This window comes from Hemitrygon akajei, chromosome 17, assembly GCF_048418815.1.
Source record: "Hemitrygon akajei chromosome 17, sHemAka1.3, whole genome shotgun sequence".
Taxonomy (NCBI): domain Eukaryota; kingdom Metazoa; phylum Chordata; class Chondrichthyes; order Myliobatiformes; family Dasyatidae; genus Hemitrygon; species Hemitrygon akajei.
In genome coordinates, this window is record NC_133140.1 from 55,590,576 (window position 1) to 55,614,001 (window position 23,426).

The window sequence follows — 23,426 nt, forward strand, 5'->3', positions numbered from 1 at the left end:
GATGAAATGCTTTGAGAGGCTGGTCATGGCTGGAATCAATATCAGTCTCAGCAAGGGCCTGGACCCACTACAATTAGCCTATTGCCACAATAGGTCTACAGTGGACACAATCAATGGCTCTCCACGCAGCCTTGGATCACCTGGACGATGCAAATACCCATGTCAGGATGCTGTTTATTGACTATAGCTCAGCCATTTAATACCATCATTTCTACAGTCCTGATCAAAAAACTACAGGACCTAGGCCACTATACCCCCCTCTGCAAACGGATCCTCGACTTCCAAACGGGAAGACCACAATCTGTGCAGATTGGAAATAACATCTTCACCTCACTGACAATTAAAACTGTGCTCTAGATGGTGTTTCAGATGGTGCCAAAAGGGCATACAGGAGTGAGATATACCAGTTAGTTGAGTGGTGACGCAGCAACAACTTTGCACTCAACATCAGCAAGACCAAAGAGCTGATTGTGGACTTCATGATGGGTAAGACATAGAGGGATCAGAAGCGGAGAATGAGCAATTTCAAGTTACTGAGTGTCAATACCTCCGAGGACCTAACCTGGTCCCAATATTTTGATGTAGCTACAAAGAAGCAAGACAGTGGCTATATGTCATTAGGAGTTTGTCAACTAACACTCGAACACTCACTGTCACGTGGCACCGTAGGTAATTTCTAAGGTAAGGACATGTTCGGCACAGCTTTCTGGGCCAAAGGACCTGTATTGTGCTGTAGGTTTTCTATGCTTCTACAACTATACCGTGGAGAGCATTCTGACTGGCTGCATCAATGTCCTGTACGTGGGGTTACTGTACCAAGATCGAAATAAGCTCCAGAAACTTGTAAAATTAGTCATCACCATAATGGGTACAGGCATCCATAGTATCCAAGACACCTTCAAGGAGCGGTGCCCTACGAAGGCAGTGTCCATCATTAAGAATCCCCAGCTTTCCTCTCATTGTTCCTGTCAGGAAGGAGGTACAGGAGCCAAAGGCACACCTTCAGGGATTCAGGAACGGCTTCTTTCTCTCTGCTATCCATCCGATTTCTAAATGGACGTTGAACCCACGGACATGACTTTGCTATTTTTGTTATTTTGCACTAATTTTAACTTAACTACTATATAAAAAATGTAACTCAGTATTTTTTTCTCTAGATTTATTTATCATGTACTTCATTGTCCTGCTGCCATAATTAACAAACTTCACAAGATATGCTGGTGATATTAAATCTGATTCTGATATCTAACTGCACCTTTATAGAATAGTTGCATAAAAGAGATGTAATTTTACAAGCTGGTCCAGATTTCTGCTAATGAAACAACATTGTACCAATTCAAGATTTTGCAGAGAGAAAACGAAGCATCACATTTACCAAATTAATACTTTACTTTAAAAATATTTTGCAATAGTCTATGGCAACTGAGAGTCATGAAAGAAAGCCATATAAATGTAATCCTCCTTCATATTAAAAACATTTTAAAAACTAGCATTTTGAAGAAAAAATATATTCAAAATAATTATGTCAAAAACAAAATGAAAATCTCTTGCACTCAGGAGGTAAAATTTCAACATTGAATGTTTGCATCCCAAGCGGGGTACAACAATTTTTTAGCTCAAAATTGTTGAAAATTACAATTGAGAGGCAATACCATTTCTCAGTTTCCTGATCAGTCACAGCATCAAAGGATGTGGCGGGAAGCCAGGTGTGTGGAGTTGAGTGGGATCCAGCATCAGCCAAGACGGAATGGTGGAGCAGAATTGATGGGCTGACTGGCCTAATTCTGCTTCCATGTCTTATGACCTTAAATAGCCCATTTCTGCTCCTGTATGTCATGTTAAATCGAACCTCAGGTATCATTGAAAGGCAGAAAACCAGAATATATTATTATTGTCGAATTCAGACACAGCAATGAATTATCAAATCTACATGTATAAAATAAGTTGTAAAACAAATCTAACTGCATAAAAGGGCAGCATAGAAGTGGTTAGTGTAACACTATCACAGTGTCAGCAATCAGGCTTCAATCCCACTGCTGTAAGGAATTTGCATGTTCTCCCTGTGACCACGTGGGCTTCATCTGGGTGTTCTGGTTTCCTCCAACATTCCAAAGATGTTAGGACTAATTCCACTTCTAATAAATTTACACTGATTATAGATTATTAAAAATTACTGTCTCAAAATATTTCTAATCCCCTTACTTGAAATCTTTTGGCAACTTCTTAAATTGGTGTGTATTTTGAGAACTAACATCTTGCTATTGGAAACCATTTCTCCATAACTGAACTTTCAAACCTCCATATAACTTAACATGTTTAATAAAAATCACCCCTTAACTATCTTTGGTAGATAACCTTCTCAAATCTCTCAATATCACATGAAGCTATAAAATCTTGTTACCATGCTAGCTATTCCATTGCATTCATCTCCTATTTCCCCATAGCCCCATTTAACCTGAAACCGCATCTGGTCCTGAGTTTTAATGTAGCTACATGGCAAAGGAGATCAATTTATCAACACTATAAATGACAAAGCCACATTGTAATCTTCATACCCCCCATAATCTATTATGCATTGAACATTACATTTCAATGTGTAAAAAGTTTCAGAACAATATATTAATATACAATTTATAAATATAATCTTCTAATGAACTATTCTCTTACACCGTATGTAGCAGGCTAATTTTGATCACAGCAAGATCTCATCCACAACAAATAACAACAGCAGACATACAATTAGTTCAACTATTTTACTAGTACTTAAGGATGAATGTTAACCGAGATTATGGTATCACTAATTACTTAAGGCTGATCAAACTACCTTAAAGGTCTTGGTTTTGGTTATCCAAGTTATGCTTTTTTCAGTGCTGCACTGAAGTTTAAAAATAAATTGTATTAGATTTGAAGCAATCATTCTGTTTCATAAGGTAAAGTATTTCCATAAGTGAACATTTTGCCTGAATGCACCTGTAACAAGATTCCTTTTCTCCTTCAAGAATTTAAGTCAGTGTAATTTCGCTTCATGTTTTATTATACTTTTGATACAATGTTTTGATACAATTTTAATCACTCTGATCATCCTAAATTACTATTGACTTCATGTCATTTACTCTGTTCAAGAGAAGACTATACCAACTGTTAAATATGTCTTTCAACAAGGGCAGCAGATGATCAAAACTGAAAGTAAAAACAGAATACTGGGAGTGTTTGGTAGGTCAAACAGCAGTGAGGAAAGAAAGTCAATATTTCAGCTCAAGAATCCTACATCCCAACTGGAAAAATGAGAAGACAAAGGATGTTTTAAAAACGAGACAAAAATCTGCAGATGCTGGAAATCTGAGCAATACACACAAAATGCTGAAGGGACTCAGCAGGCCAGGCAGCATCTATGGATCAGAATAATTTGGCTCAATACATTTTTATAAAACCCATTCATAGTTGATAACTGTTCTGGTCTGTACAAGCGGCTGTGTGGTGGAAAAGGCACAACAGCGCCTCTTTTACTTCAGACGGTTGAAGAAGTTTGGTATGGGCCCCCAAATCCTAAGAACTTTCTACAGGGGCACAATTGAGAACATTCTGGCTGGCTGCATCACTGGTTGTTATGGGAACTGTACTTCCTTTCATTGCAGGGCTCTATAGAGTGGAACGGACAGCCCAGCAGATCTGTAGATGTGAACTTCCCACTATTCAGGACATTTATACAGACAGGTGAGTAAAAAGAGCCCAAAGAATCATTGGGACTTGAGTCACCCCAACCACAAACTGTTCCAGCTGCTACAGTCCACGAAATGAAACCGCAGCATAAAAGCCAGGACCAACAAGCACTGGTACAGCTTCTTCCACCAGTCAATTAGACTGATTAATTGTATTTCTATGTTATATTGACTGTCCTGTTGTACATACCTTTTTTTTAAAACAAATTACTATAAATTACACATTGCACTTTTAGACAGAGATGTAAAGATTTTTACTTCTCATGTATATGAAGGATGTAAGTAATAAAGTCAATTCAATTTAAAAGTCAGTATGGCATTTTAATTATTCCCTTCCACTAGAACTGGTTGGTTTCTTCATATTTATATATCATATTTATTACACCTTTGCCATTATTTCACTTTTCTGAGTTTCATAAATTTCAGCATCAGCTTTACGACTATGATGCTTTAAAAAAATATTGAACTTGATTTTCAGCCAACTAGGCCAAGATTTTCCCAAAGCAAAGTTGAGGTCTGTTGATCTTTTTCTCAATAACCAGATCACAAGTGGTACACTAAAGGCCAATGCACAAGTTGTCCAATGTTACAAAGCACTTGCAACTTGTGGACTTTTCCCATCTCACTTTTCTTTAAATGGGTTTAATTGCTGAGCCATTCCAAAATAAATTCCTTCCAGAATATATGCTAGGCTTGATTGAGAGAGCTTGAAGAACAAGAGCTAAATCATTCCAACCTGTTTTTCTGATATTGTTCCTTTTTCAGTTTTGAACATCTCACTATGGGAAAGATATCAACTATTTTCACAAGATTAAGTTGACAGGATGAATTCACTAGAAAAGATCAAGTAGCTAGGGTTCTTTTGTCTGGAAACAAAATACACCCTATCCTCGTTATATGCGTCTTCAAACTATGCGGATTCAGTCATGCGAGGAACCTATTTCTACCAACGTCTCCTGATATGTGTCCAAAACTCACAGTTATGCGAGGAGCACCGCTCTCCCACCAATACAAGTCACGTGCACACGCCTCACAATCTCACTCCCGCCAGTCTCGCATTGGGTTTGGCAACGTATGGGTGTGCGATCTTGCTCTCTTAAACATTTTTTGTTTTTACCTATGCTGCAGTGACTTTGTGCTTGAAATATTTAACTATGCCTCCTAAGCATCCGATGTCAAATCCTGGGCCATCAGCCAAGCGGCAGAGAACCGCTTTAACACTTGAAAAAATGTTGGAAATTATAAACAGGGCGGCGTCAGACAAGACCAGGCTTTTTTGGAAGCGTATGACGAAATGCACTTACATAAGTAAGGATGAAAAAAAACTGCATCAGGTTTCAAGGCAGCAAAAGATAGATTGACTTTGCTTATGTGTTCCAATGCTGAAGGAGACTGTAAGATGAAGCCTCCCTTAGTTTACCATTCACTAAACCCCTATGCTTTTAAGGGCTTGAGTAAGAATATGCTTCCTGTCCACTGAGCAGCTAACAAGAAAGCATGGGTCACTTGGAAGACTGGTTTGCTGTTGAGGTTGAACGCTACTGCCGGGAACAGAATCTTGCCTTTAAAGTTCTTTTGTTGCTTGATAATGCGCCAGCCCATCCCATCCCAAACGTTTGGACAGTACTCATCCTAACATAACAGTGTGTTTCCTGCCGCCTAACACAACACAGCTGATTCAACCACTGGACCAAGGTGTGATACTCACATTCAAGGTGTATTTTTTACGGTGAACTATCTCTCAGATGCTGCAAGCAACAGACGATTTTGAAAATCCCGGGAGTATGAAGATGTTGAAACACTAGATTATAGGGAGTAACTAAAACATATTGCAGTAGACGCATTTAACAAGAGGCATGATATCTATTGCAAGAACAGACAAGAATTTTGATAGAAAAATAACAAGAGACTGCACAGTTTAAACATCAGCAGAGATCAATCAGGCCAAATGGTGCATTTCATTTCTTTAGGTTTTTGGCAATCTTTAATAGTTTTGAATAATTTGGTATAGTTACTATACTCACTCTTCAATGACTTACCATGTAGGAGTATAAATTGAAAATTATATGGAACAGAAGAATAAATTACATAAACATTTATTTAGCCATGAGATTCTGTACATTAGCAGAATGTAAGACTATTATATTTTGTTAAAGGAGATCTTTAAACTTAATAAAGTATCGATGAAGCCCGAGGGAGAATGGAACAAAGTAAATGTCTTTTCAGAAAATCAGGGCAGACAAAATGAGCCAAATAGTCTACTCCTATACTCAAAAGATTTTATGACCTTATATTTCTCAACATGACTGTAAATGCATTGTAAGCATTTCTCTGTGCTAGCCTTCCCCTATAATAGTCAAATCAAGTTCTGAAACAAGACCAGCTTTTTTGTCACTATTTTCACAAAGGTGAAATCAAAGAATGTACAATCAAAAAGCAATAACTTGCCTATTTGCTTTACTTACCGTGGTGAAGGAAAAGAACATGCGACTTCCGTTACTTGAGTTTTCTTTGCATCAAGTTGCTTGAATTCAGCTATTAATGTTTCTAGATCCTCCTAAGTATGAGAAACAGAACTTATTTAACAAAACCATTTTAAAGGTCTTCAATCATAACTGGCAATATAATTAAATACAATAAAAGCATAAAATCAAAGAAGCAATAAAGTTAAATACAGGCAGTCCCCGAATTATGAACGTCCGACTTATGAATAACCCGTACTTATGAACAGAGGGAGGAGAACGCCGTCCGCCACTTTAAGTCGGATCACGACGCTGTCCGCCATTTTAAGTCGTTGCTGTTAACACTGTGCTAACTGTGTAACTTTGTATTTGGTTTAAATATTTCTTAGCAAGATTCACCCTTTTCCATTCAGCATTGCCCCCACTTGTCCCATTTAACCTGTCTGAGTACGGGTGGACTTTAGGACCCGGGGGAGCAGAGGGCCCACGGATGCTGCTGAATCTGCAGTTTTCTGTTCCTTTGACGGAAAATGATCACGATTGAAAATGAAGCGGAAATAATAAAGCGATCGGATAGAGGTGAAACGCCATCAGTCATTGGAAAAGTATGAGGCTACAGTTGGTCAACGATTGGAACAATTTCAAAGAATACAGGTAAAAGATAAAGTGAGATTAATGGAGCATGTGAAAGGCCCTGCCCCGATGAAAGCTACAAATATTACTAAACAACGCAGTGGTTTAATTATTGAAATACATAAATTTCTTAAGTGTTTTATATGCATAGAAAGGTCAAATATATACTATATACTAAGACAAATGTTTGACTGACACCAAATAATACTGGATATACCTGTTCCGACTTACGTACAAATCCGCCTTAAAGACAGACTCAGGAATAGAATCCATTCGTAACCTGGGGACTGCCTGTACATACATAGTTAACTTAAGGATTTCCTTTTTACTAAGGCTGTCTAGCACTATTTATAATTTTGCTTCTAGGCCTCCACAGTACCTTAACCAAGAGATAGCATTGTCAACCTATTAGAAATTATAGAATTCTTAGATCCCCAAGTGCGAAACTTATGAGCTTAAATACCACAAGATCAAGTTATATTGGTAGCCTGCATACCTAACTGAGACGAGCGATAGTAAATCCAAATCCCACCTGTTCTTTCAGGGAGCAATTCCCTGGCATCCTAGCTCATGAATACCACTCAACCAACGTCATTTAAGCAAATTTTATACTAACTGTCTCTGTTGTTATCAACTGAACTCCACTGTTAGCAATATACTAATTTTAAATCAATCTGGAAATTAAAAGCAACAAAAAAAATGATGGTTTTATACCATGCCTGCTGCATTTTATATGCTGGAAATGCAAACAGGTCAAACAGCACATGAAGAGAGAAACATTATTTATTAGTTTTTATAAGTACAGAGGAATGACAAATGAGAAGGGAAAAAAAGAAAAGTCTATAATAGAACGGAAAGCAGGTGAGACTAAATAACAAAGGTACAATGAAGAAAAGCACAGCTTCAACTGCCAATAACAGAATTATTATTAATACCTTCGTCCCGATAAATAAGGGGACAATGTATGTAACAGTTAAATTCAATGTTCCATCTGAAAGTAGTATTGTCTTGCTCCAAAGTTCCATCAAGATCTTTGCTTTATTCTTACTGCAATTTGTGTCTTTTTTAAAACTTTGTTTCCAACAAAGACTGCCAACTCTCACAGTTCATGAATTCCAATATCCCTCATGAACTCTCCCCTAAATCCATTTTCAATTTCCCCAGTTCCAGCATACCATATTTTCACAAATCCTTCCAACCTTCTCCTCCCTCATTTCAAACAATGAATCATCAGCAGAAGCATCAGTCTCATGCCCATACATCTTCAACTGAATGAATTAAGTGAAATTAGACTCTTCTTTTGCAGCCTCTATGCTCTTTACCCAGAGTGCAGACCTATCCTTGTATCTCCAGTATTCCTCATCTGCACAGACCCTACTTTTGACCTCTCCACTTCTCTGGATCTATTCATTGGTTATTGCCAATAGGACATTGATTGCATTTATTTTTCTACTCACTCACTCTGCCCTACTGCCTTCTGAACCTGCAGCACTCAGCTCACTAAAACCAATCACTGACAAACATGGTATCATCATAGTCTGGTGAAATGATGTTGATCTCACAGAAGCCAAACATCAGTTTTAAGACACATCTGTAACCACCTTATATTCCAGACAATCATTATATAATGATTATTCCCTCCAACACATAATTGTCCACAACTTCTGCCATTTTCAATGGGACCCTACCACTAAACACATCTTTACCTCCTGCCTACTCTCTGCTTTCCACAGGGATCAGTCTCTCCGTGATTCCCTTGTCCATTTGTCCCTCCCCCATTCTTGCTTCTGGCACTTATCTCTGCAAGCAGTAGAAATGTTACACCTGCCCATTCACCTCCTCCCTCACCTTCATTCAGTGCTCTAAACAGTTCTTCCAGGTGAAGCAACACTTAATCTGCAAGTTGGTTAGGTCATATCCTGTATTCAGTGCTCCTGTTGCAGCCTCCTCTACATTGTGGGACCGCTTTGTCCAGCATCTCTGCTCTGTCCGCAAAAAGCGGGATTTCCCCGATAGCCTATCATTTTAAGTCCTATCCCAATTCCCATTCTGATCTGTTGATCCATGGCTTTCTCTTCTGGCATGATGAAGCCACTCTCAGGTTGGACGAGCAACACCTCATATTCCATTTTGGTATCCTCTCACCCAATGGCATGAATATCAATTTCGCCAACCTCCAGTAACTTTTCCCCCCCTTCCCTCTTCTTCAATTCCTCACTTTGGTCTCTTATCTCTTATCCTCACCAGCCTGTCACCTTCCCCAGTGCCCCTCCTCCTTCCCTTTCTCCCCTGGTCCACTGTCCTATCTTATCAGACTGCTCCTCCTCCACCCCTTTACCACCCATTACCTCCCAACTTCTTACTTCTTCACCCTCCCCCACCCACCTGTCTTCACCTAAAACCTTCCAACTTATCTTCCTTCCACCTTTTTATTTTAACATCTTCCTTTCCCGTTCTGATGAAGGGCCTCATCCTGAAACATCGACTGCTTATTCATCTCCACAGATGCTCCCTGACCTGCTAGGTTCCTCCAGCATTTTGTGTATGATGCTCTGATTTCCAGCATCCACAGGATCTTGTGTAGACTTTGCATCCACAGCTTTTATCTCTGTAGTGAACCTGTCTCCATGGCTTACTTTTATCTCTACGCAACATATACCAGCAAGATTGGCCAGGCAGGCAGACACATCTCAGCCTTTTCTTGCTCCACTTAATTTGCTTCAGTCATTCTACCTACTCTCTCCTTTCTCTCATGGTTCAGACCCTTTCCACTAACATCTGTGATCATTCAGAAGCCTTCTGTTACCAGTTCCTTGGTCCCAACCCACTCATCTTTAAAATGGGTACACAATCCTTCTGCTTCCATCCACATCAAGGTCTGAGGGCTCTCCTTGAACAGACCCCATCTGGACTTCTCTTTCAATTCCCCTTTCTGCACCCATCTTGACTTCTCCAACTTACCCCAATGGTAACCCTAGCCTTGCCACATCACAGATATACCTTTTTCACTATACAAAATTAAATTGTTTTCCCTCTTTCCCCAGTTCTGAAGAGGTTTCTCGTTCCAGTGATACAGCCTGCTTCTTGGCACTTTGTTTTTATTTCAGAAACTACCAGAGTTTCATTGGAGTACCACAGATCAAAGAAAAGGAGCCCGTCTGTATGTATACAAATGTGACACATTCAGTTTTCTTGCCTTGGAAATTACAGTGCATTTTACAACACCAAGAGAGGTTGCAGACTGATCACAGAAACAAATCCATTTCTTCCGTTTGAAGAATTATTATACTGGAGAGTTGGAGTGCTTTATAATTTATCAAAAATCACTTAGCTCTAACAAGAGTTGTTGAGGGAGAGGGGAGAGGGATGATGAGCAATAGTGTAATATTGTTCCTAAGTGATCATTTGCATGGGGATATGCTTAAACATACAGTTTAAAGAGGATCTAAATAGTAAGTATAATTTAAATGATGGACACCTTCCAATAATTTAATTTTCTTGAGACAAAAAACACAAGAATAGCAGGTCATGAGAGAGATACAAGGCATTTTCTTCACATTGTCACTCAATAGTTTCCATACCCCATTAAAGCATTACTCTTGATTTTCCCCTTTCACCAATTTCAACAGTACTCTCTTCCTCTGGCACTAGAACTGTACAACTTTCAGGTTTTTATTTAAAATTCCTCAAAAGATGCTCACCACACAAAGCACTACTTGCCAAGTTTCTGATTATTAAAATTCTTACTGAGTACCACTGCAGCATTGAGAACTACCTTCAGCTTGCAGCAGCTTAATAATTTCTGACAAACATATTCAATTATAATTACAAAATACAATAATTTGCTCCCTTGTGACTGTTCCACCATCAAGTATGATCATTTTACAAGCATGTCACTTTGCTCTCCGATACCAGAAAGCTGCAAGCTTTCAACTAGATTGCCTATCCTTGTAAAACCAAGAGAGAAATCTGTTTAATCTCTCATCCTATGACAAGTTCACCAACCCAGGGATCAATCTGGGGCAACTTTGCTACAATCCCATTTAGCATGAGTTAATCATTTTAACAGACATTTAAGAGAAGTTTGGATAGGTACATGGATGGTAGGTGTATGGAGAGCTATGGTCCCGGAAGGCAGTTTAAATGGTTCAGCATGGACTAGATGGGCCAAAGACCCTGTTTCTGTGCTGTACTTTTCTATGAGTCTTTTCTTCTCTGAGTGGGGAGAACAGACCTGAACACAGTATATTCCAGATGCAGTCTCACTTGAGCTATTAAGAGTAAAATGTTGATATTCTTGTATTTGCATCATCTTTGAGAACTGGCTGAGGTCATATTACCTGCATTCCTAGAAGTCCTCTGCAGGAACAGCTCAAAAAGATATGGAAATTATTCTTAATCTGGACATGTTACTTACTGGAAATTGTGTCATCCATGAAGACAGACAATCTATTTGTTCCATTTCTCTACCATTTCTTTATTTCCCACAACAAAATGTTGACCACAATCTGTAACTTCAGTTAATCTTTTCCTTCATATACACCTACACAAGGTCTTAATGTTTGTTTGTTTCCCATGAGCCTACTTATTTTACATCCCCATTACCTTGCTTTTCAAAATTTTCCCAAACCTGTGGCCTACTGCTTTTTGAATTTAATTATACAAGCTTTCCTTTAATCTAATAACTCTTACATTGTTAGCCACAGTTGATAACTTTTACTACTGCTTTCTTTGGTTTAAAAGGAGATACTTATTATTTGTAATTCGGATGGTAAAACAGCATATACAGTTAACAACCTATAATGACAAAGCCTCTTATCTTTCCCAAATATTGTTAAAGATTAAAGGATTCGCTTTATTTGTTACATGTACGTGAAAACATACAGTGAAATGTGTCATTTTCCATCAACAACAACACCTGAGGATTGTGCTGGGGGCAAGTGTCACCGTTCTTCCAGCGCCAACACAGCAAACCTACAACTCACTAATTGTACATCTTTGGAATGTGGGAGGAAACTAGAGCACCTGGAGGAAACCCACAGTCACAGAGAGAACTTGCAAGCTCCTTACAAACAGTAGCTGGATTCGAAGACAAGACCAGAAGACACAGAAGCAGAATTAGGCCATTTGCAGATTTCATCATGGCAGATCCCAGATCCCACTCAACACCATACATCTGCCTTTTCGCCATAAGCTTTGATGCCCTAACTGATCAGGAAACATCAACTGGTGATCACTGTTGTTGTGAAGCGATTGCACCAATCACAATGCTACTATGCTGTCCCCCTCCCCCCTCCAGTTCCATTACAAAAAGTGCAACTTGAATGACAAATTAAATCTTTCCAAAAAAAAAATCAAATTATGTCACTGTAAGAACTAACACCAAATCAATCCCTAAGAAACTTTTATAAGTTATTCAATAACATCATCTTAAAAACATGCTTCAGTGTTATCAATTGGTACTGAGGTCAACCCAGATTCAGTTCAATCAGACAAGTAGCACAGACATGGGTCTTTCAACCAGCCATGTTAATTCCAGCAAATGCCCATCGTTTTGCATGCCTTGGTGATCTAAGTGTTTACATAAGTCTTATTAAGTCTCAAGTACCTGTCTCCACCACACCTTCAGTTAGTATTTTCCAAATTCTTACTGCCTTATAATTGAAAAAAAACCCTCCTTGGATCATCAATATATCTCTGACCCAAACCCTTGGTCTCTGATTTTTTAAAGACACCTTGAGAACAGGAAGACGTTTCCTATTATCTACCCTATATGTGCCCCTTTTAATACTCTTGATATTGACCTCAGATTCTATGTGTAAACACTAGCATATTCCTTGGACCTTCTTGATCCAAAGGCGGATTCGGCTGCAGGGAAGGAAAGCAGTAATCGCAATTTTCGTCCATTTTAAAAATATATGAAAAAAAAGTACTAGAAATGTATGCGAACATTCAAGTGTAAACTTCTTAAGACTATCCTCGCATACCACTACACTAATTATGAAGAAATCCTAAAAAGGAACTGGAAACACAAACCATTCTCTTCCTTCATTGGAATCAGATCTCGAAAGGGGGGGTGGAGAAAAAGAAAAAAATACAACGTTCTTTGCAACTACAGCCCACCACAACTGAAGCCTTCACAGTATACGAGGCCTGAATCCAGGGACTGTATCTCTCCAGTCATTTCTCGAGTTTCCCTCACCTCCTCTTTCTTCGACCGTTTGGAGATCTTTTTCTCCATTTTAGTCGCGTTTTTTTCAAGTCCCTTCCCTCTCTTGTCCTTTTTACTTTTTTTGCCCATGATCCCTTCCTTCCCAAACTATCCCTCAGCGCCAGCCGCTCACAACACACGTTGAAGCTCCCGCACCGCACATACACATACACATCCGGGTTAAACATTGTCGCCAGTGACGACACCAAGCAGTGCGCAGGTCAGAGAGCAAATTGTAAAATGCAACCTCCCGCGTCAGCTTGAATTTTTAATAAATCCGAGAACCGAGGAAAATATCGGTCATGCGCACACGTGCCCCGCTGCGGCTTCAGCCCGCGCTCCCGCCCCTCGGCCGCCGCATTTTTCACCAGCGCCGCCCATTGACGGACGAAACTGGCATGTCGGGCATCTGAGGCACAGCGGCTACTGTCAGTACTAGAAATACTTGGGGAGGTCGGGTCGGGTCGGGTTTGTGGGCAGGCAGAGTGTCAGGTCGATGACCATAGGAATGTCAGAAGTCAAACGTGTTTTAGGTCGAGAGACGGTTGGATAAAGAAGGATGCCTATAAAATGATGAATGGTGTTGATGCCATCAGTGCAGGGCGCAGGGTAAGTAATTAATTACAGGCGTGGCACTCCAGAAGTGTACTAGAGAGACCGAGTTATAAAGAAAATGACAAAACATTGGGCCCCTCCCTGGATAGTGCCGTATGTTCCCCAAAAGACCACAGCAAGGGAATTGCTATTTTCATTATCCAGTGTTACGGATCTTTCAAAACAGTGTTTCAATCCAAGTGATTCAGTCCAATCTACACCCATGATCACCGATTCTTGCTAAGGACCCGTAGCTGTGATGGGCAACTGGATTTATCCATCGGTACGAGCCAGGCAGTAATTTACCTCACTGTAACTTCTTCGACATGTGCCAATGTCACTTTGCCTTAGTACTGTTTTGTGGCGGCAGTACAGACAAGTCTTTAAAATATCACAAATTATAATAAATATATGGTGCAAAAGAGGATGCATGCTTAGCCCACTGCCGTATTCTCTCAACGCCCCTGACTGTGTGGCTAGGCACAGTTTAAATGCCATCTAAATTTGCTGATGCCACAAATAATGTTGGCAGAATTTTAAATGGTGACGAGGAGGTGTACAAGAGCGATACAGGTCAACTGATTGGGAACTTCGGGAGGGGGAAATCAAGGGAACACACACCAGTCATATCAAGGGATCAGCAGTGGAAAAAGTGAGCAGTTTCAAGTTCCTGCATGTCAACATTTCTGAAGATATGTCTGGCCCCGACATGTTGATGCAATTACAAAAAAAAAGGCACAAACGTGTCGATATTTCATTAGGAGTTTGAGGAGACTTGGTATGTCACCAAAGACTCGCAAGTGAAGAGCATTCTTACTGGTTGTATCATGGTCTGGTATGGAGGGGCCATTGCATAGGATCAGAACAGGCTGCAGAAGGTTGTAAACTCAGCCAGCTCCATCATGGGCACTAGCCTCCCCAGCATTGAGAACACCTTCAAAAGGCAATGCCTCAAAAAGGTAGCATCTTTTATTAAGGATCCCCTAAAGAGGGCACTCAGGAAATGCCATCTTCTCATTGCTGTCATCAAGGATGAAGTACAGGAGCCTGAAGACATGTGGGCAATGTTTCAGGAACAGCTGCTTCCCCTCCGCAAACAGATTTCTGAATGGAAATTGAACCCATGAACACTACCTCACTTTCGCACTAATTTAATTTAAATTTTTATATACACTATCTATGGAAACTTCTAGTTTATTATTATATATTGCAATGTACTGCTGCCGCAAAACAACAAATTTCATGACATACTGTATATCAGTGATATTAAACCTAATTCTGATTCTGAGAGCAATAGTGATGTTAATGGGTTTATGAACTGTTCAGCAATCTGATTGTGGAGGGGATAAAGCTGTTCCTAAGATGTTGTGGGTGCCTCTTAAAGCTCCTGTACCTCTTCCCTGATGCTAATAATGAAAAGAGATCAGGTCCCAGATGGTGAGGATCCTACCTTCTTGAGGCATTTTGAAGATGTTCTTGATTGGGGGGAGGATTGTGCCTGTGATGGAGCTGGCTGAATCCACAACCCTCTGCAGCCTCTTATGATTCTGTGCATTGAAGCCTCTGTAACAGGTAGTGAAGCAACTGGTCAGAATGATCTCCACTGTACATCTCTAGAAATTTGCAAGTGACATACCAAATCTCCTCAAACTCCTGATGAAGCTCCTGATTATGCTTTCCTTAAGATTGCATTAACATGTTGGTTGGGTCCAAGGTGGATCCTCTAAGATGTTAACACCCAGAAACGTGAAGCTGCTCATCCTTTCGATCAGTGATCTCTCAATGACCCCTCCCTGAAGGCCACAATAAATTCCTTGGTCTTGTTGTTGTTGAGTGCAAGGTTATTTGTTGCAACACCACTCAACCAGCTGATCTTTCTTACTCCTGCACAACTCCCCATTGCCATTTGAGATTTCTGCCATCAACAGTGGTGAGACTGGTGTTAGGTTTTGTAACTCTAGAAACTAATTGAAAGAAAAACACAGGATTCAGGGTACTTGCCTACTTAGTTTTCCTTTCCTTTTTTTAAAAAAGTGGGCATATGACATAGTGGTGTAATGATGTACATCTGTCATTTATGGACTTCAAATGTTCAAAGGTTAATTTATTATCTAAATATGTATCCATATGCAATTCTGAGATTCATCTTCTCCAGATAGCCACAAAACAAAGAATGAAAATAAAAGTCATTCAGAGAGTAATATCAATCGCACCCTTCTGCACAAAAAAGAGCAAGAACATTAATCCCAAACCCCACTCCCGTCACACAAACGCAACTAGAACATTGACCCCAACTTCTCACATACAACCCATAATGAATTATGTCAACAAACAATGCAAGAATGCTTAATCAAACAATATATTTACAATTTTATTCAAATATTACTGCAATACTAGATATACTACACGCTGTCCTGCTTAGCTATAAAATCCAACTCATATGGAATGCATCTCAACTCATATATGTAACATATTGCTCTCTAGTTATCACACATGTGCAGTATATATGTATATACATACAGAATACCAGGTAATATAACTACTCTATAGACATCCACAATATAGTAAATTTTAAATTGTCTCACTTGGGTCTAAAGATTAATCGTGGAGGATTTCTTAGTTTTGTGGGATAATGTCTTTCCTGGCAAAAGGGGTTCTCTCTGCTTGGCAGGTGAGACATGGCTGTGAAACAGTCTCGGGTTCTGGGGTCTCCTCTGTGGTGGTTGTAGGAGGTGACTCTGGAAGAAGTGGTTCTGATAGCTCTGGACATCCAAGTACCTACTTTTGATCATCTCTATATTCCCTCACCAGGACTGCTTGTCCAGGAGTGAAACATTGAAACTTCTTGTTTGTGGAGGCCTCAAGCTGTTTGTCCTGCATACTCTTACTGAGGAGATCCAAGCAAGAGTGCAAGGGACAATCCAGGAACAACATAGCTAGTGAGTTGTTGGTTGTGGAGTGTGTTGCATTTATGATATGCCAAGAGAAATTGATTTGATATAAGTGTAATGTGTTCTACTGACATTGCTTGCAGTGTATCCTTTAGACTCTGGACAAACATTTCCACCAAGCCATTTATAGTTGGGTGGTATGGTGCAGAACTAATATGTCTTACTCCATTCATTTTCAGGAATGAATAAAACTGATCCACAACAAACTGTGGTCCATTGACTAAGTGTTCAGGAACACCAGTCCTTGAGAAGAGGCTTCTCAACACATCACCAAGTGTGCGAGGCTGTAGTGGAGGCTATTGAGAACACTTATGGCCACTCTGTAGCTGCATCCACTACTACCAAGAAATATGTGTTGATGAATAGTCTGGCAAAATCCACATGAATTCTCTGCCAGGCCAATGCAGGCCATTCTAAGGGATGGAGAGGCGGTGCTCTTTGCAACTTCTGGACGTGTTAGCATCTCGAACAGTGCATGGCAAGCTGCTCAATCTGCGGAGTTAGCCGAGGCCACCAGAAAAAGCTTCAAGCCAACACTTTCATTTTGACCACACCTAAATGATCAACATGTAGCTCTTCCAACATTTTAGCTCCCAGCTTGGAAGATAGAAAACTGTCAATCCCTGGATAAGTCAACCTCCATCAAGAATAAGTTCATCCCAGTGCTGGTAAAAATGGAGGAACTGGAATTTCTGCTGTATATTTCGAAATCAGAAACTGGTTTATTATCACCGGCATGTGTCGTGAAATTTGTTAACAGCAGCAGCAGTTCAATGCAATACATAGTATAGAGAAAAAAGTAATAAATAAATTACAGTATTTGTGTATTGAATAGATTAAAAATCGTGCACAGAAATAATATGTTAAAAAAGTGAGGTAGTGTTCATGGGATCAATGTCCATTTAGGAATCAGATGGCTGATGGGAAGAAGCTGTTCCTGAATCGCTGAGTGTGTGCCTTCAGGCTTCTGTACCTCCTCCCTGATGGCAACAATAAGAAAAGGGCATGCCCTGGGTGCTAGGGGTCCTTAATAATGGACGCTACCTTTCTGAAACACTGTTCCTTGAAGGTGTTCTGGGTACTTTGTAGGTAAGTACCCAAGATGGAGATGACTAAATTTATGATCCTCTACAGCTTCTTTTGATCCTGTGCAGTGGTCCCCTCATACCAGACAGTGATGCAGCCTCTCCATGGTACATCTATAGAAGTTTTTGAGTTTTTGTTGACATACCAAATCTCTTCAAACTCCTAATAAAGTATAGTCGCTGTCTTGCCTTCTTTATAGCTACATAAAGACCAGGTTAGGTCATCAGAGATCTTGACACCCAGGAACTTGAAACTGCTCACTCTCTTCACTTCTGATCCCTCTATGAGGATTGGTATATGTTCCTTCTTCTTACCCTTTCTGAAGTCCATAATCAGCTCTTTTGTCTTACTGACGTTGAGTGCAAGGTTGTTTCTAGTGACACCACTCCACTAGTTGGCATATCTTGCTCCTGTATGCCCTCTCATCTCCATCTGAGATTCTACCAACAGTGTATCATTTGTATCATCAACAAATTTATAGACGGTATTTGAGCTGTACCTAGCCACACAGTCATGGGTATAGACAGAGTAGAGCAGTGGGCTAAGCACATATCCCTAAAGTGCACCAGTGTTGATTGTCAGCGAGGAGGAGATATTGTTATCAATCTGCACAGATTATGGTCTTCTGGTTAGGAAGTAAAGGATCTAATTGCAGAGGGAAATACAGAGGCCCAGGTTCTGTAACTTCTCAATCAGGATTGTGGGAATGATGGTGTTAAATGCTGAGTTATAGTCGATGTACAGCATCCTGACATAGGTGTTTGTATTGTCCAAGTGGTCTATGGCCATGTGAAGAGCCATTGAGATTGCGTCTGCCATTGACCTATTGTGGCAATAGGCAAATTGCAGTGGATCCGGGTCCTTGCTGAGGCAGGAATTCAGCCGTTGTGGTTGGCCATGTAGACCTGAGACAGTGTGGGGTCTTTTTCTGCTTTCCCTTTGGATCATCTTTACTGTAGAAGAGTGTATTTTGATTTGCATTAGAATGCATCAAGAGGAGTGTCCTCTTTAGTTAATTTTTTCTGTTATTTCCTTTTCCAAGAGTAAACGGGCAATCCATCAGCATTTCCATGATTATGTGTCCTCTTAAATTTGATCTTGTAATTGTGTCCTCCAAGAAACAGAGCCCATCTCATCATGCATGCCACTGCTGTTGGTGGAACACCCTCCTGTGGATTGAAAATGGACACCAGTGGTTGATTATCAGTAATGAGGGTGAATTCTCTCCCATACAGGTACTGGTTAAAATGTTTTACATCCCAAACTAGAGTTTGGAGATACATCTCTACCAAAGGAGATGCGAGGCGCTTCTTCCCTCTGCTAGCCTGCAGGTCACCCTTGGACAAGGTGTAGCACCTGTTTAGCCCCCCACCCCCCGATCAGGGTCATTTGAACCCATGGGAGCAGGTGGTGGATGGTTGTATGAGCAGTGATGCATATCACAAGTTCTGGTTATGTGACCACTGACGCCAGGTAGACAATCTCTGAAGAGTATTGATAACGGCTGGGGTCACCCAACTTGTAAAGACACTGCCCAAAAGAAGGCAATGGCAAAGCACTTCTGCAGAAAAATTTGCCAAGAACAATCATGATCATGAGACTATAATCACCCACTTCATACAACATAGCACATAATGATGGTGATATTTAGTGATACAGGGCAGAGTAGGCCCCTCTGCCCCCCCCCCCCCCCAAGCCGTGCTGCCCCAGTATCTTTAAATCTGTGCACTATTTTTCTCTGCAGCGGTAAGGGAATGTGATGCGAAGGCTATGGGGCCTTCACTCCCATCATTCATAACATGACATGACTGCACATACACCATAAGGCGAGGTATCACAGGCAAGCTTCACTGAACAATGTGGATCATAAAGTGTGAGTACAGTGTCTGATGTCACCATTTCCTTTTCCTTTTGGAAAGACACCTCACACTGCTTTGTCCACTGCCACTTCTTCACAATGTATATTGTATAACAATGTAAGTTCAAAGGGTAGAGCACAGTAGCCAGTTTTGGCAGGAACCTTTTATAGTAACTGACAAATCCTAAAAAAGGACCACGTCTGTAACTTTGCCTTTGGCCTTGTGGTGTCCACGACTGCTTGAATTTTCTCAGCAAACTTGTGTAATACTTGTACATCAGTGGTGTGACCACTGTAAGTGATGCTTGGTTTAAAGAAATCACCCTTGTCGCGTCATGCTCTGAGCTCATAATCTTCTAACATTTTGAACATTGTTTTGAGATTTTAGAGATGTTCCTTGTCATCCTCACTGGTAACAATGATGTCATCCAGGTAACAGTGAATGCCTGGTCCATTTCTTTGTGTGGGTGGAGATGCTGCTCCAAAAACAAGTCTAAAATAGCGATAAAGCCCTTAGTGAGTGTTTATGGTGAGGACACTTTAGACTCTTCTTCCATCTCCATCTACAGATAGGCCTCAGCTAAGTCCACCTTGCTGAGGTGTTTCCCTCCAGAAAGGTTTGCTAAGATATCCTCTATCCTGGAAGGACTGTATTGATCTAGTTTAAGTACTGTGTTGATGATGACCTTAAAATCATGACCGATCCTGACAGATCCATTCTTCTTGGCTACTAGGACCACTGGCATTGCCCATGGGCTCCACTTAGCCTTGGAAAGAATTCCTTCAGCCTCCATGTGATCTAGCTCTCTGTCTATTTTATCATGGATAGTTTAAGGAACCTAATGGCCTTTGTAAAGCTTGGGTGTGGCATTTTCATTTAATACTATTTTACTCTAGATAAATTTGAGTTTTCCAATGCCATCCTTGAACACTGCTGTGGTGTTATCCAGTACCTTTCAATTTGGTTTCAGTTGGCTTCATTGCAAGGGATTTGTCATACAAATGGTGGCTGGATCTCCAGTCAAGTTGTAGTTGTCTCAACTAATCACAGCCCCATAATGCTGGCCCTCCTCCTGTTTTTACCACATATAAGCCCGATGTGGCTTGTTGGTTGTTGTATTTCTCTGTTACGAATGGCATTCCCACAGGATTTATCTTTTCACCAGTGTAAGTTCTGAGTTGGATATCTGCAGGTTTCTTTGAGTATTTTTGAAATGCCATTCAACTTCATTTTGTGGAATGACTGAAGCAGCCGAGCCAGCGTTCAATTCAATTTTAATTAATTTGTCATTCACTTCTGGTGTAAGCCATATTGCTTATCTCTTATTAGCTTTCACATTAGAAATCTCAAGGCTACTCAGTCCGGTGTCACTCTCATCAGTATGTGATTTTTCATCAACAACATTCAGATTAATGCTCTTTTTAGAACTGCATCTTGACTTTTTTAGCTTTTTCTCTTCCCTGTATTTTTGTTTTTGCCTGATATGCTCTTTGTATGTGTCCTACCTTCTTGCATTTTCTGTAAGTTTTACCTTTAAATCTGCATTGGTCTGGTATATGTGAGCCCCTGCCACAATGATAATATGATTTGTTTCAGCAGGCAGGTTTCTGTTTAGATGTTGCAATTTTGTTCACACTCACTTTCATTCCTCTGCAACTCAATTGTGTCTTTGCTGTTTCCACTTACTTTTTTCAATTTTTTAAAATGTGAGTTGTGTTTCATTAGGAGCCATTTTTGAATGCTTTCATCTGGGATTCCACAAACTAAACAATCCCTCCATACATCATTAAGCTCAACATCAGTAAGACAAAGGAAATGGTGATGGACTTTAGGAAGACTAAATCTGCATTGCTCTCTGTTACTATATGTGGTGAGGACCTACAAGTACCTGGCAGTACACCTGGATGATAGATTTGAGTGGAGCACCAACACAGAGGCTGTGTACAAGAAGGGCCAGAGTCACTCTACTTCCTGAAGATACTGAGGTCTTTTGGAGTATGCAGGCCTCTGCTTCACATGTTCTACCAGTCTGTTGTCGACAGTACGTTCTATGCAGTGTTGTGCTGAGGCAATGGCATCAACACGGGTGATGCTAACAGGCTCAATAAACTGATTACAAAGGCTGGCTCTGGTGTAGGAGTCAAACTGGACATACTGGAGGCTGTGGTAGAACAAAAGGCCCAAAAGTCTTGGCAATTCTGGACAATGTTTCTCACCCTCTGCATGCCACCTTGGCTGAACAGAGGGGCTCTTTTACTAATAGACTAAGACAACTGCACTGCTTCAAAGAGCGCTATATGAGGTCATTCTTACCCTCGGAAATTAGACTCTATGATGTGTCAACCTATAGCTGGGGAAGTGATGACCCCCTCCTATTAGACTGTATCTTGTAACTTGTTTTTTATTCTTTCTGCTTCTCTTCTAATATTTATATCTGTGCACTTGTAATGCTACTGTGACACTAATTTCCTTTGGGATCAATAAAGTATCTGTCTATCTATCACTGAACTACTCGTACAGTTTCTTCAATTCAGCCACGTAAACTGAAATGCACTCCCCTTTCTTTTGATTCCGCTTATGAAACATCAAGTGTTCTATAATTAGCAATAGTTTTGGTTCTGAATGCATTACATTTACAGCATCCCCAAAGCTTATTTTAGTTAGTTTGGCAGGGCAGTTAAACGTCTAAGAAAACTGTATGTTTTTCACCTGTTGCATTCAGCGACACTGGCACTCATTTTTCATTGGCTATTTCATTTGCTTCAAACTACTGCTCAATTCATTCAGTATACATCATCTGTTGTACAATTCGAACACATCAACCTTTCAAATGTAGCCAGCTATTTCTTCTTTTTTGTGTGTATTGTTATTATCACCTGATACTCACTGTTTATGAATCCATGACCATTTTCTGCCTTTTTTAAAAAACTCTTAATGTCTGTCTCTCCCCTTCCAAAGAAAAAATGTGCTGCGCTTCAACAGGTAGGTATTCATCACGGGTTCATTTTAAATTTCCTCATCATCACTGTTATGTTTTGTAATTCCAGGAACTAATCAAAAAAAAAACACAGGAGTGATGATATTTGCTTACTTAGCTTCTCTTTTCCTTTTTTATACTGAGGAGCTCACATATGATGTTGTAGCATAGTGATGTATGTCATTCATATACTTCTTGCATATATTGTAACTCATAATAAATTATGTAAACAAACAAAGTTTAATCAAACAATATATTTACAATGATCAAAAAAATCTGCAGATGCTGGAAATCCAAGCAACAAACACAAAATGCTGGGGGAACTCGGCAGGCCAGGCAGCATCTATAGAAAAGAGTATACAGTCAACATTTTGGGCCAAGTCCCTTAATCAGGACTCAACCTTTTCTTAAGACACTCTTTTCCATAGATGCTGCCTGGCCTGCAAAATTCCTGCAGTATTTTGTGTGTGTTGCCAATATATTTATGATATTATGGAAATAGTAAATATACTACAATTGGCAGGTTTAACTATGGCATTTGAGCTGTGCCTAGCCACATACTCATGAATGTAGAGAGAGCACAGCAGTGGGATAAGTATGCATCCACCCTTGCACCATAAATTCTGACTATCTCCTATGCCTCTCATAATTTTATATACTTTCATTAGGTTGCCCCTCAGCATCTGACAGTACAGAGAAAATGATCCAAGTTTGTCCAGCCACTCTTCATTGCTAATATCTTAGTGAAGCTCTTCTGCACCAAAGTCTCTAATTCTTCCTGTAATGTGGTGACCAGAATTCTAGCAATGCTCCAAATATGACCGAATCAAAGTTTTAAATATCTGCAACATGATTTCCTGACTTCCTCTGTATCCTCTGTACACCTTCCTTATCACCCCATCAGTTTGTGTTGTAAATTTCAAGGAGGTTACAG

The 23,426-nt window shown here is 40.1% G+C and overlaps 1 protein-coding gene and 1 long non-coding RNA gene across 2 annotated transcripts in view; one reads left to right on the forward strand and one right to left on the reverse strand.

The window, feature by feature from the left end:
• klhdc4 (kelch domain containing 4) overlaps window positions 1-13,198 on the reverse strand; it is a 97,761-nt gene extending 84,563 nt beyond the window's left edge. The window contains exons 1-2 of the mRNA XM_073070164.1: window positions 13,017-13,198; window positions 6,185-6,276 (exon numbers count right to left, since the gene is read on the reverse strand). Coding sequence (XP_072926265.1) covers window positions 6,185-6,276; window positions 13,017-13,115 — 191 coding nt within the window. The 5' untranslated portion in view covers window positions 13,116-13,198. The remainder of the gene's footprint in view (window positions 1-6,184; window positions 6,277-13,016) is intronic.
• A 168-nt stretch (window positions 13,199-13,366) lies between these two features.
• On the forward strand, window positions 13,367-22,013 carry LOC140740712 (uncharacterized). The gene is made up of 3 exons (XR_012101913.1): window positions 13,367-13,634; window positions 16,431-16,558; window positions 16,750-22,013. It is a non-coding gene; the product is annotated as an uncharacterized lncRNA (long non-coding RNA).
• Window positions 22,014-23,426: the final 1,413 nt, after the last annotated feature.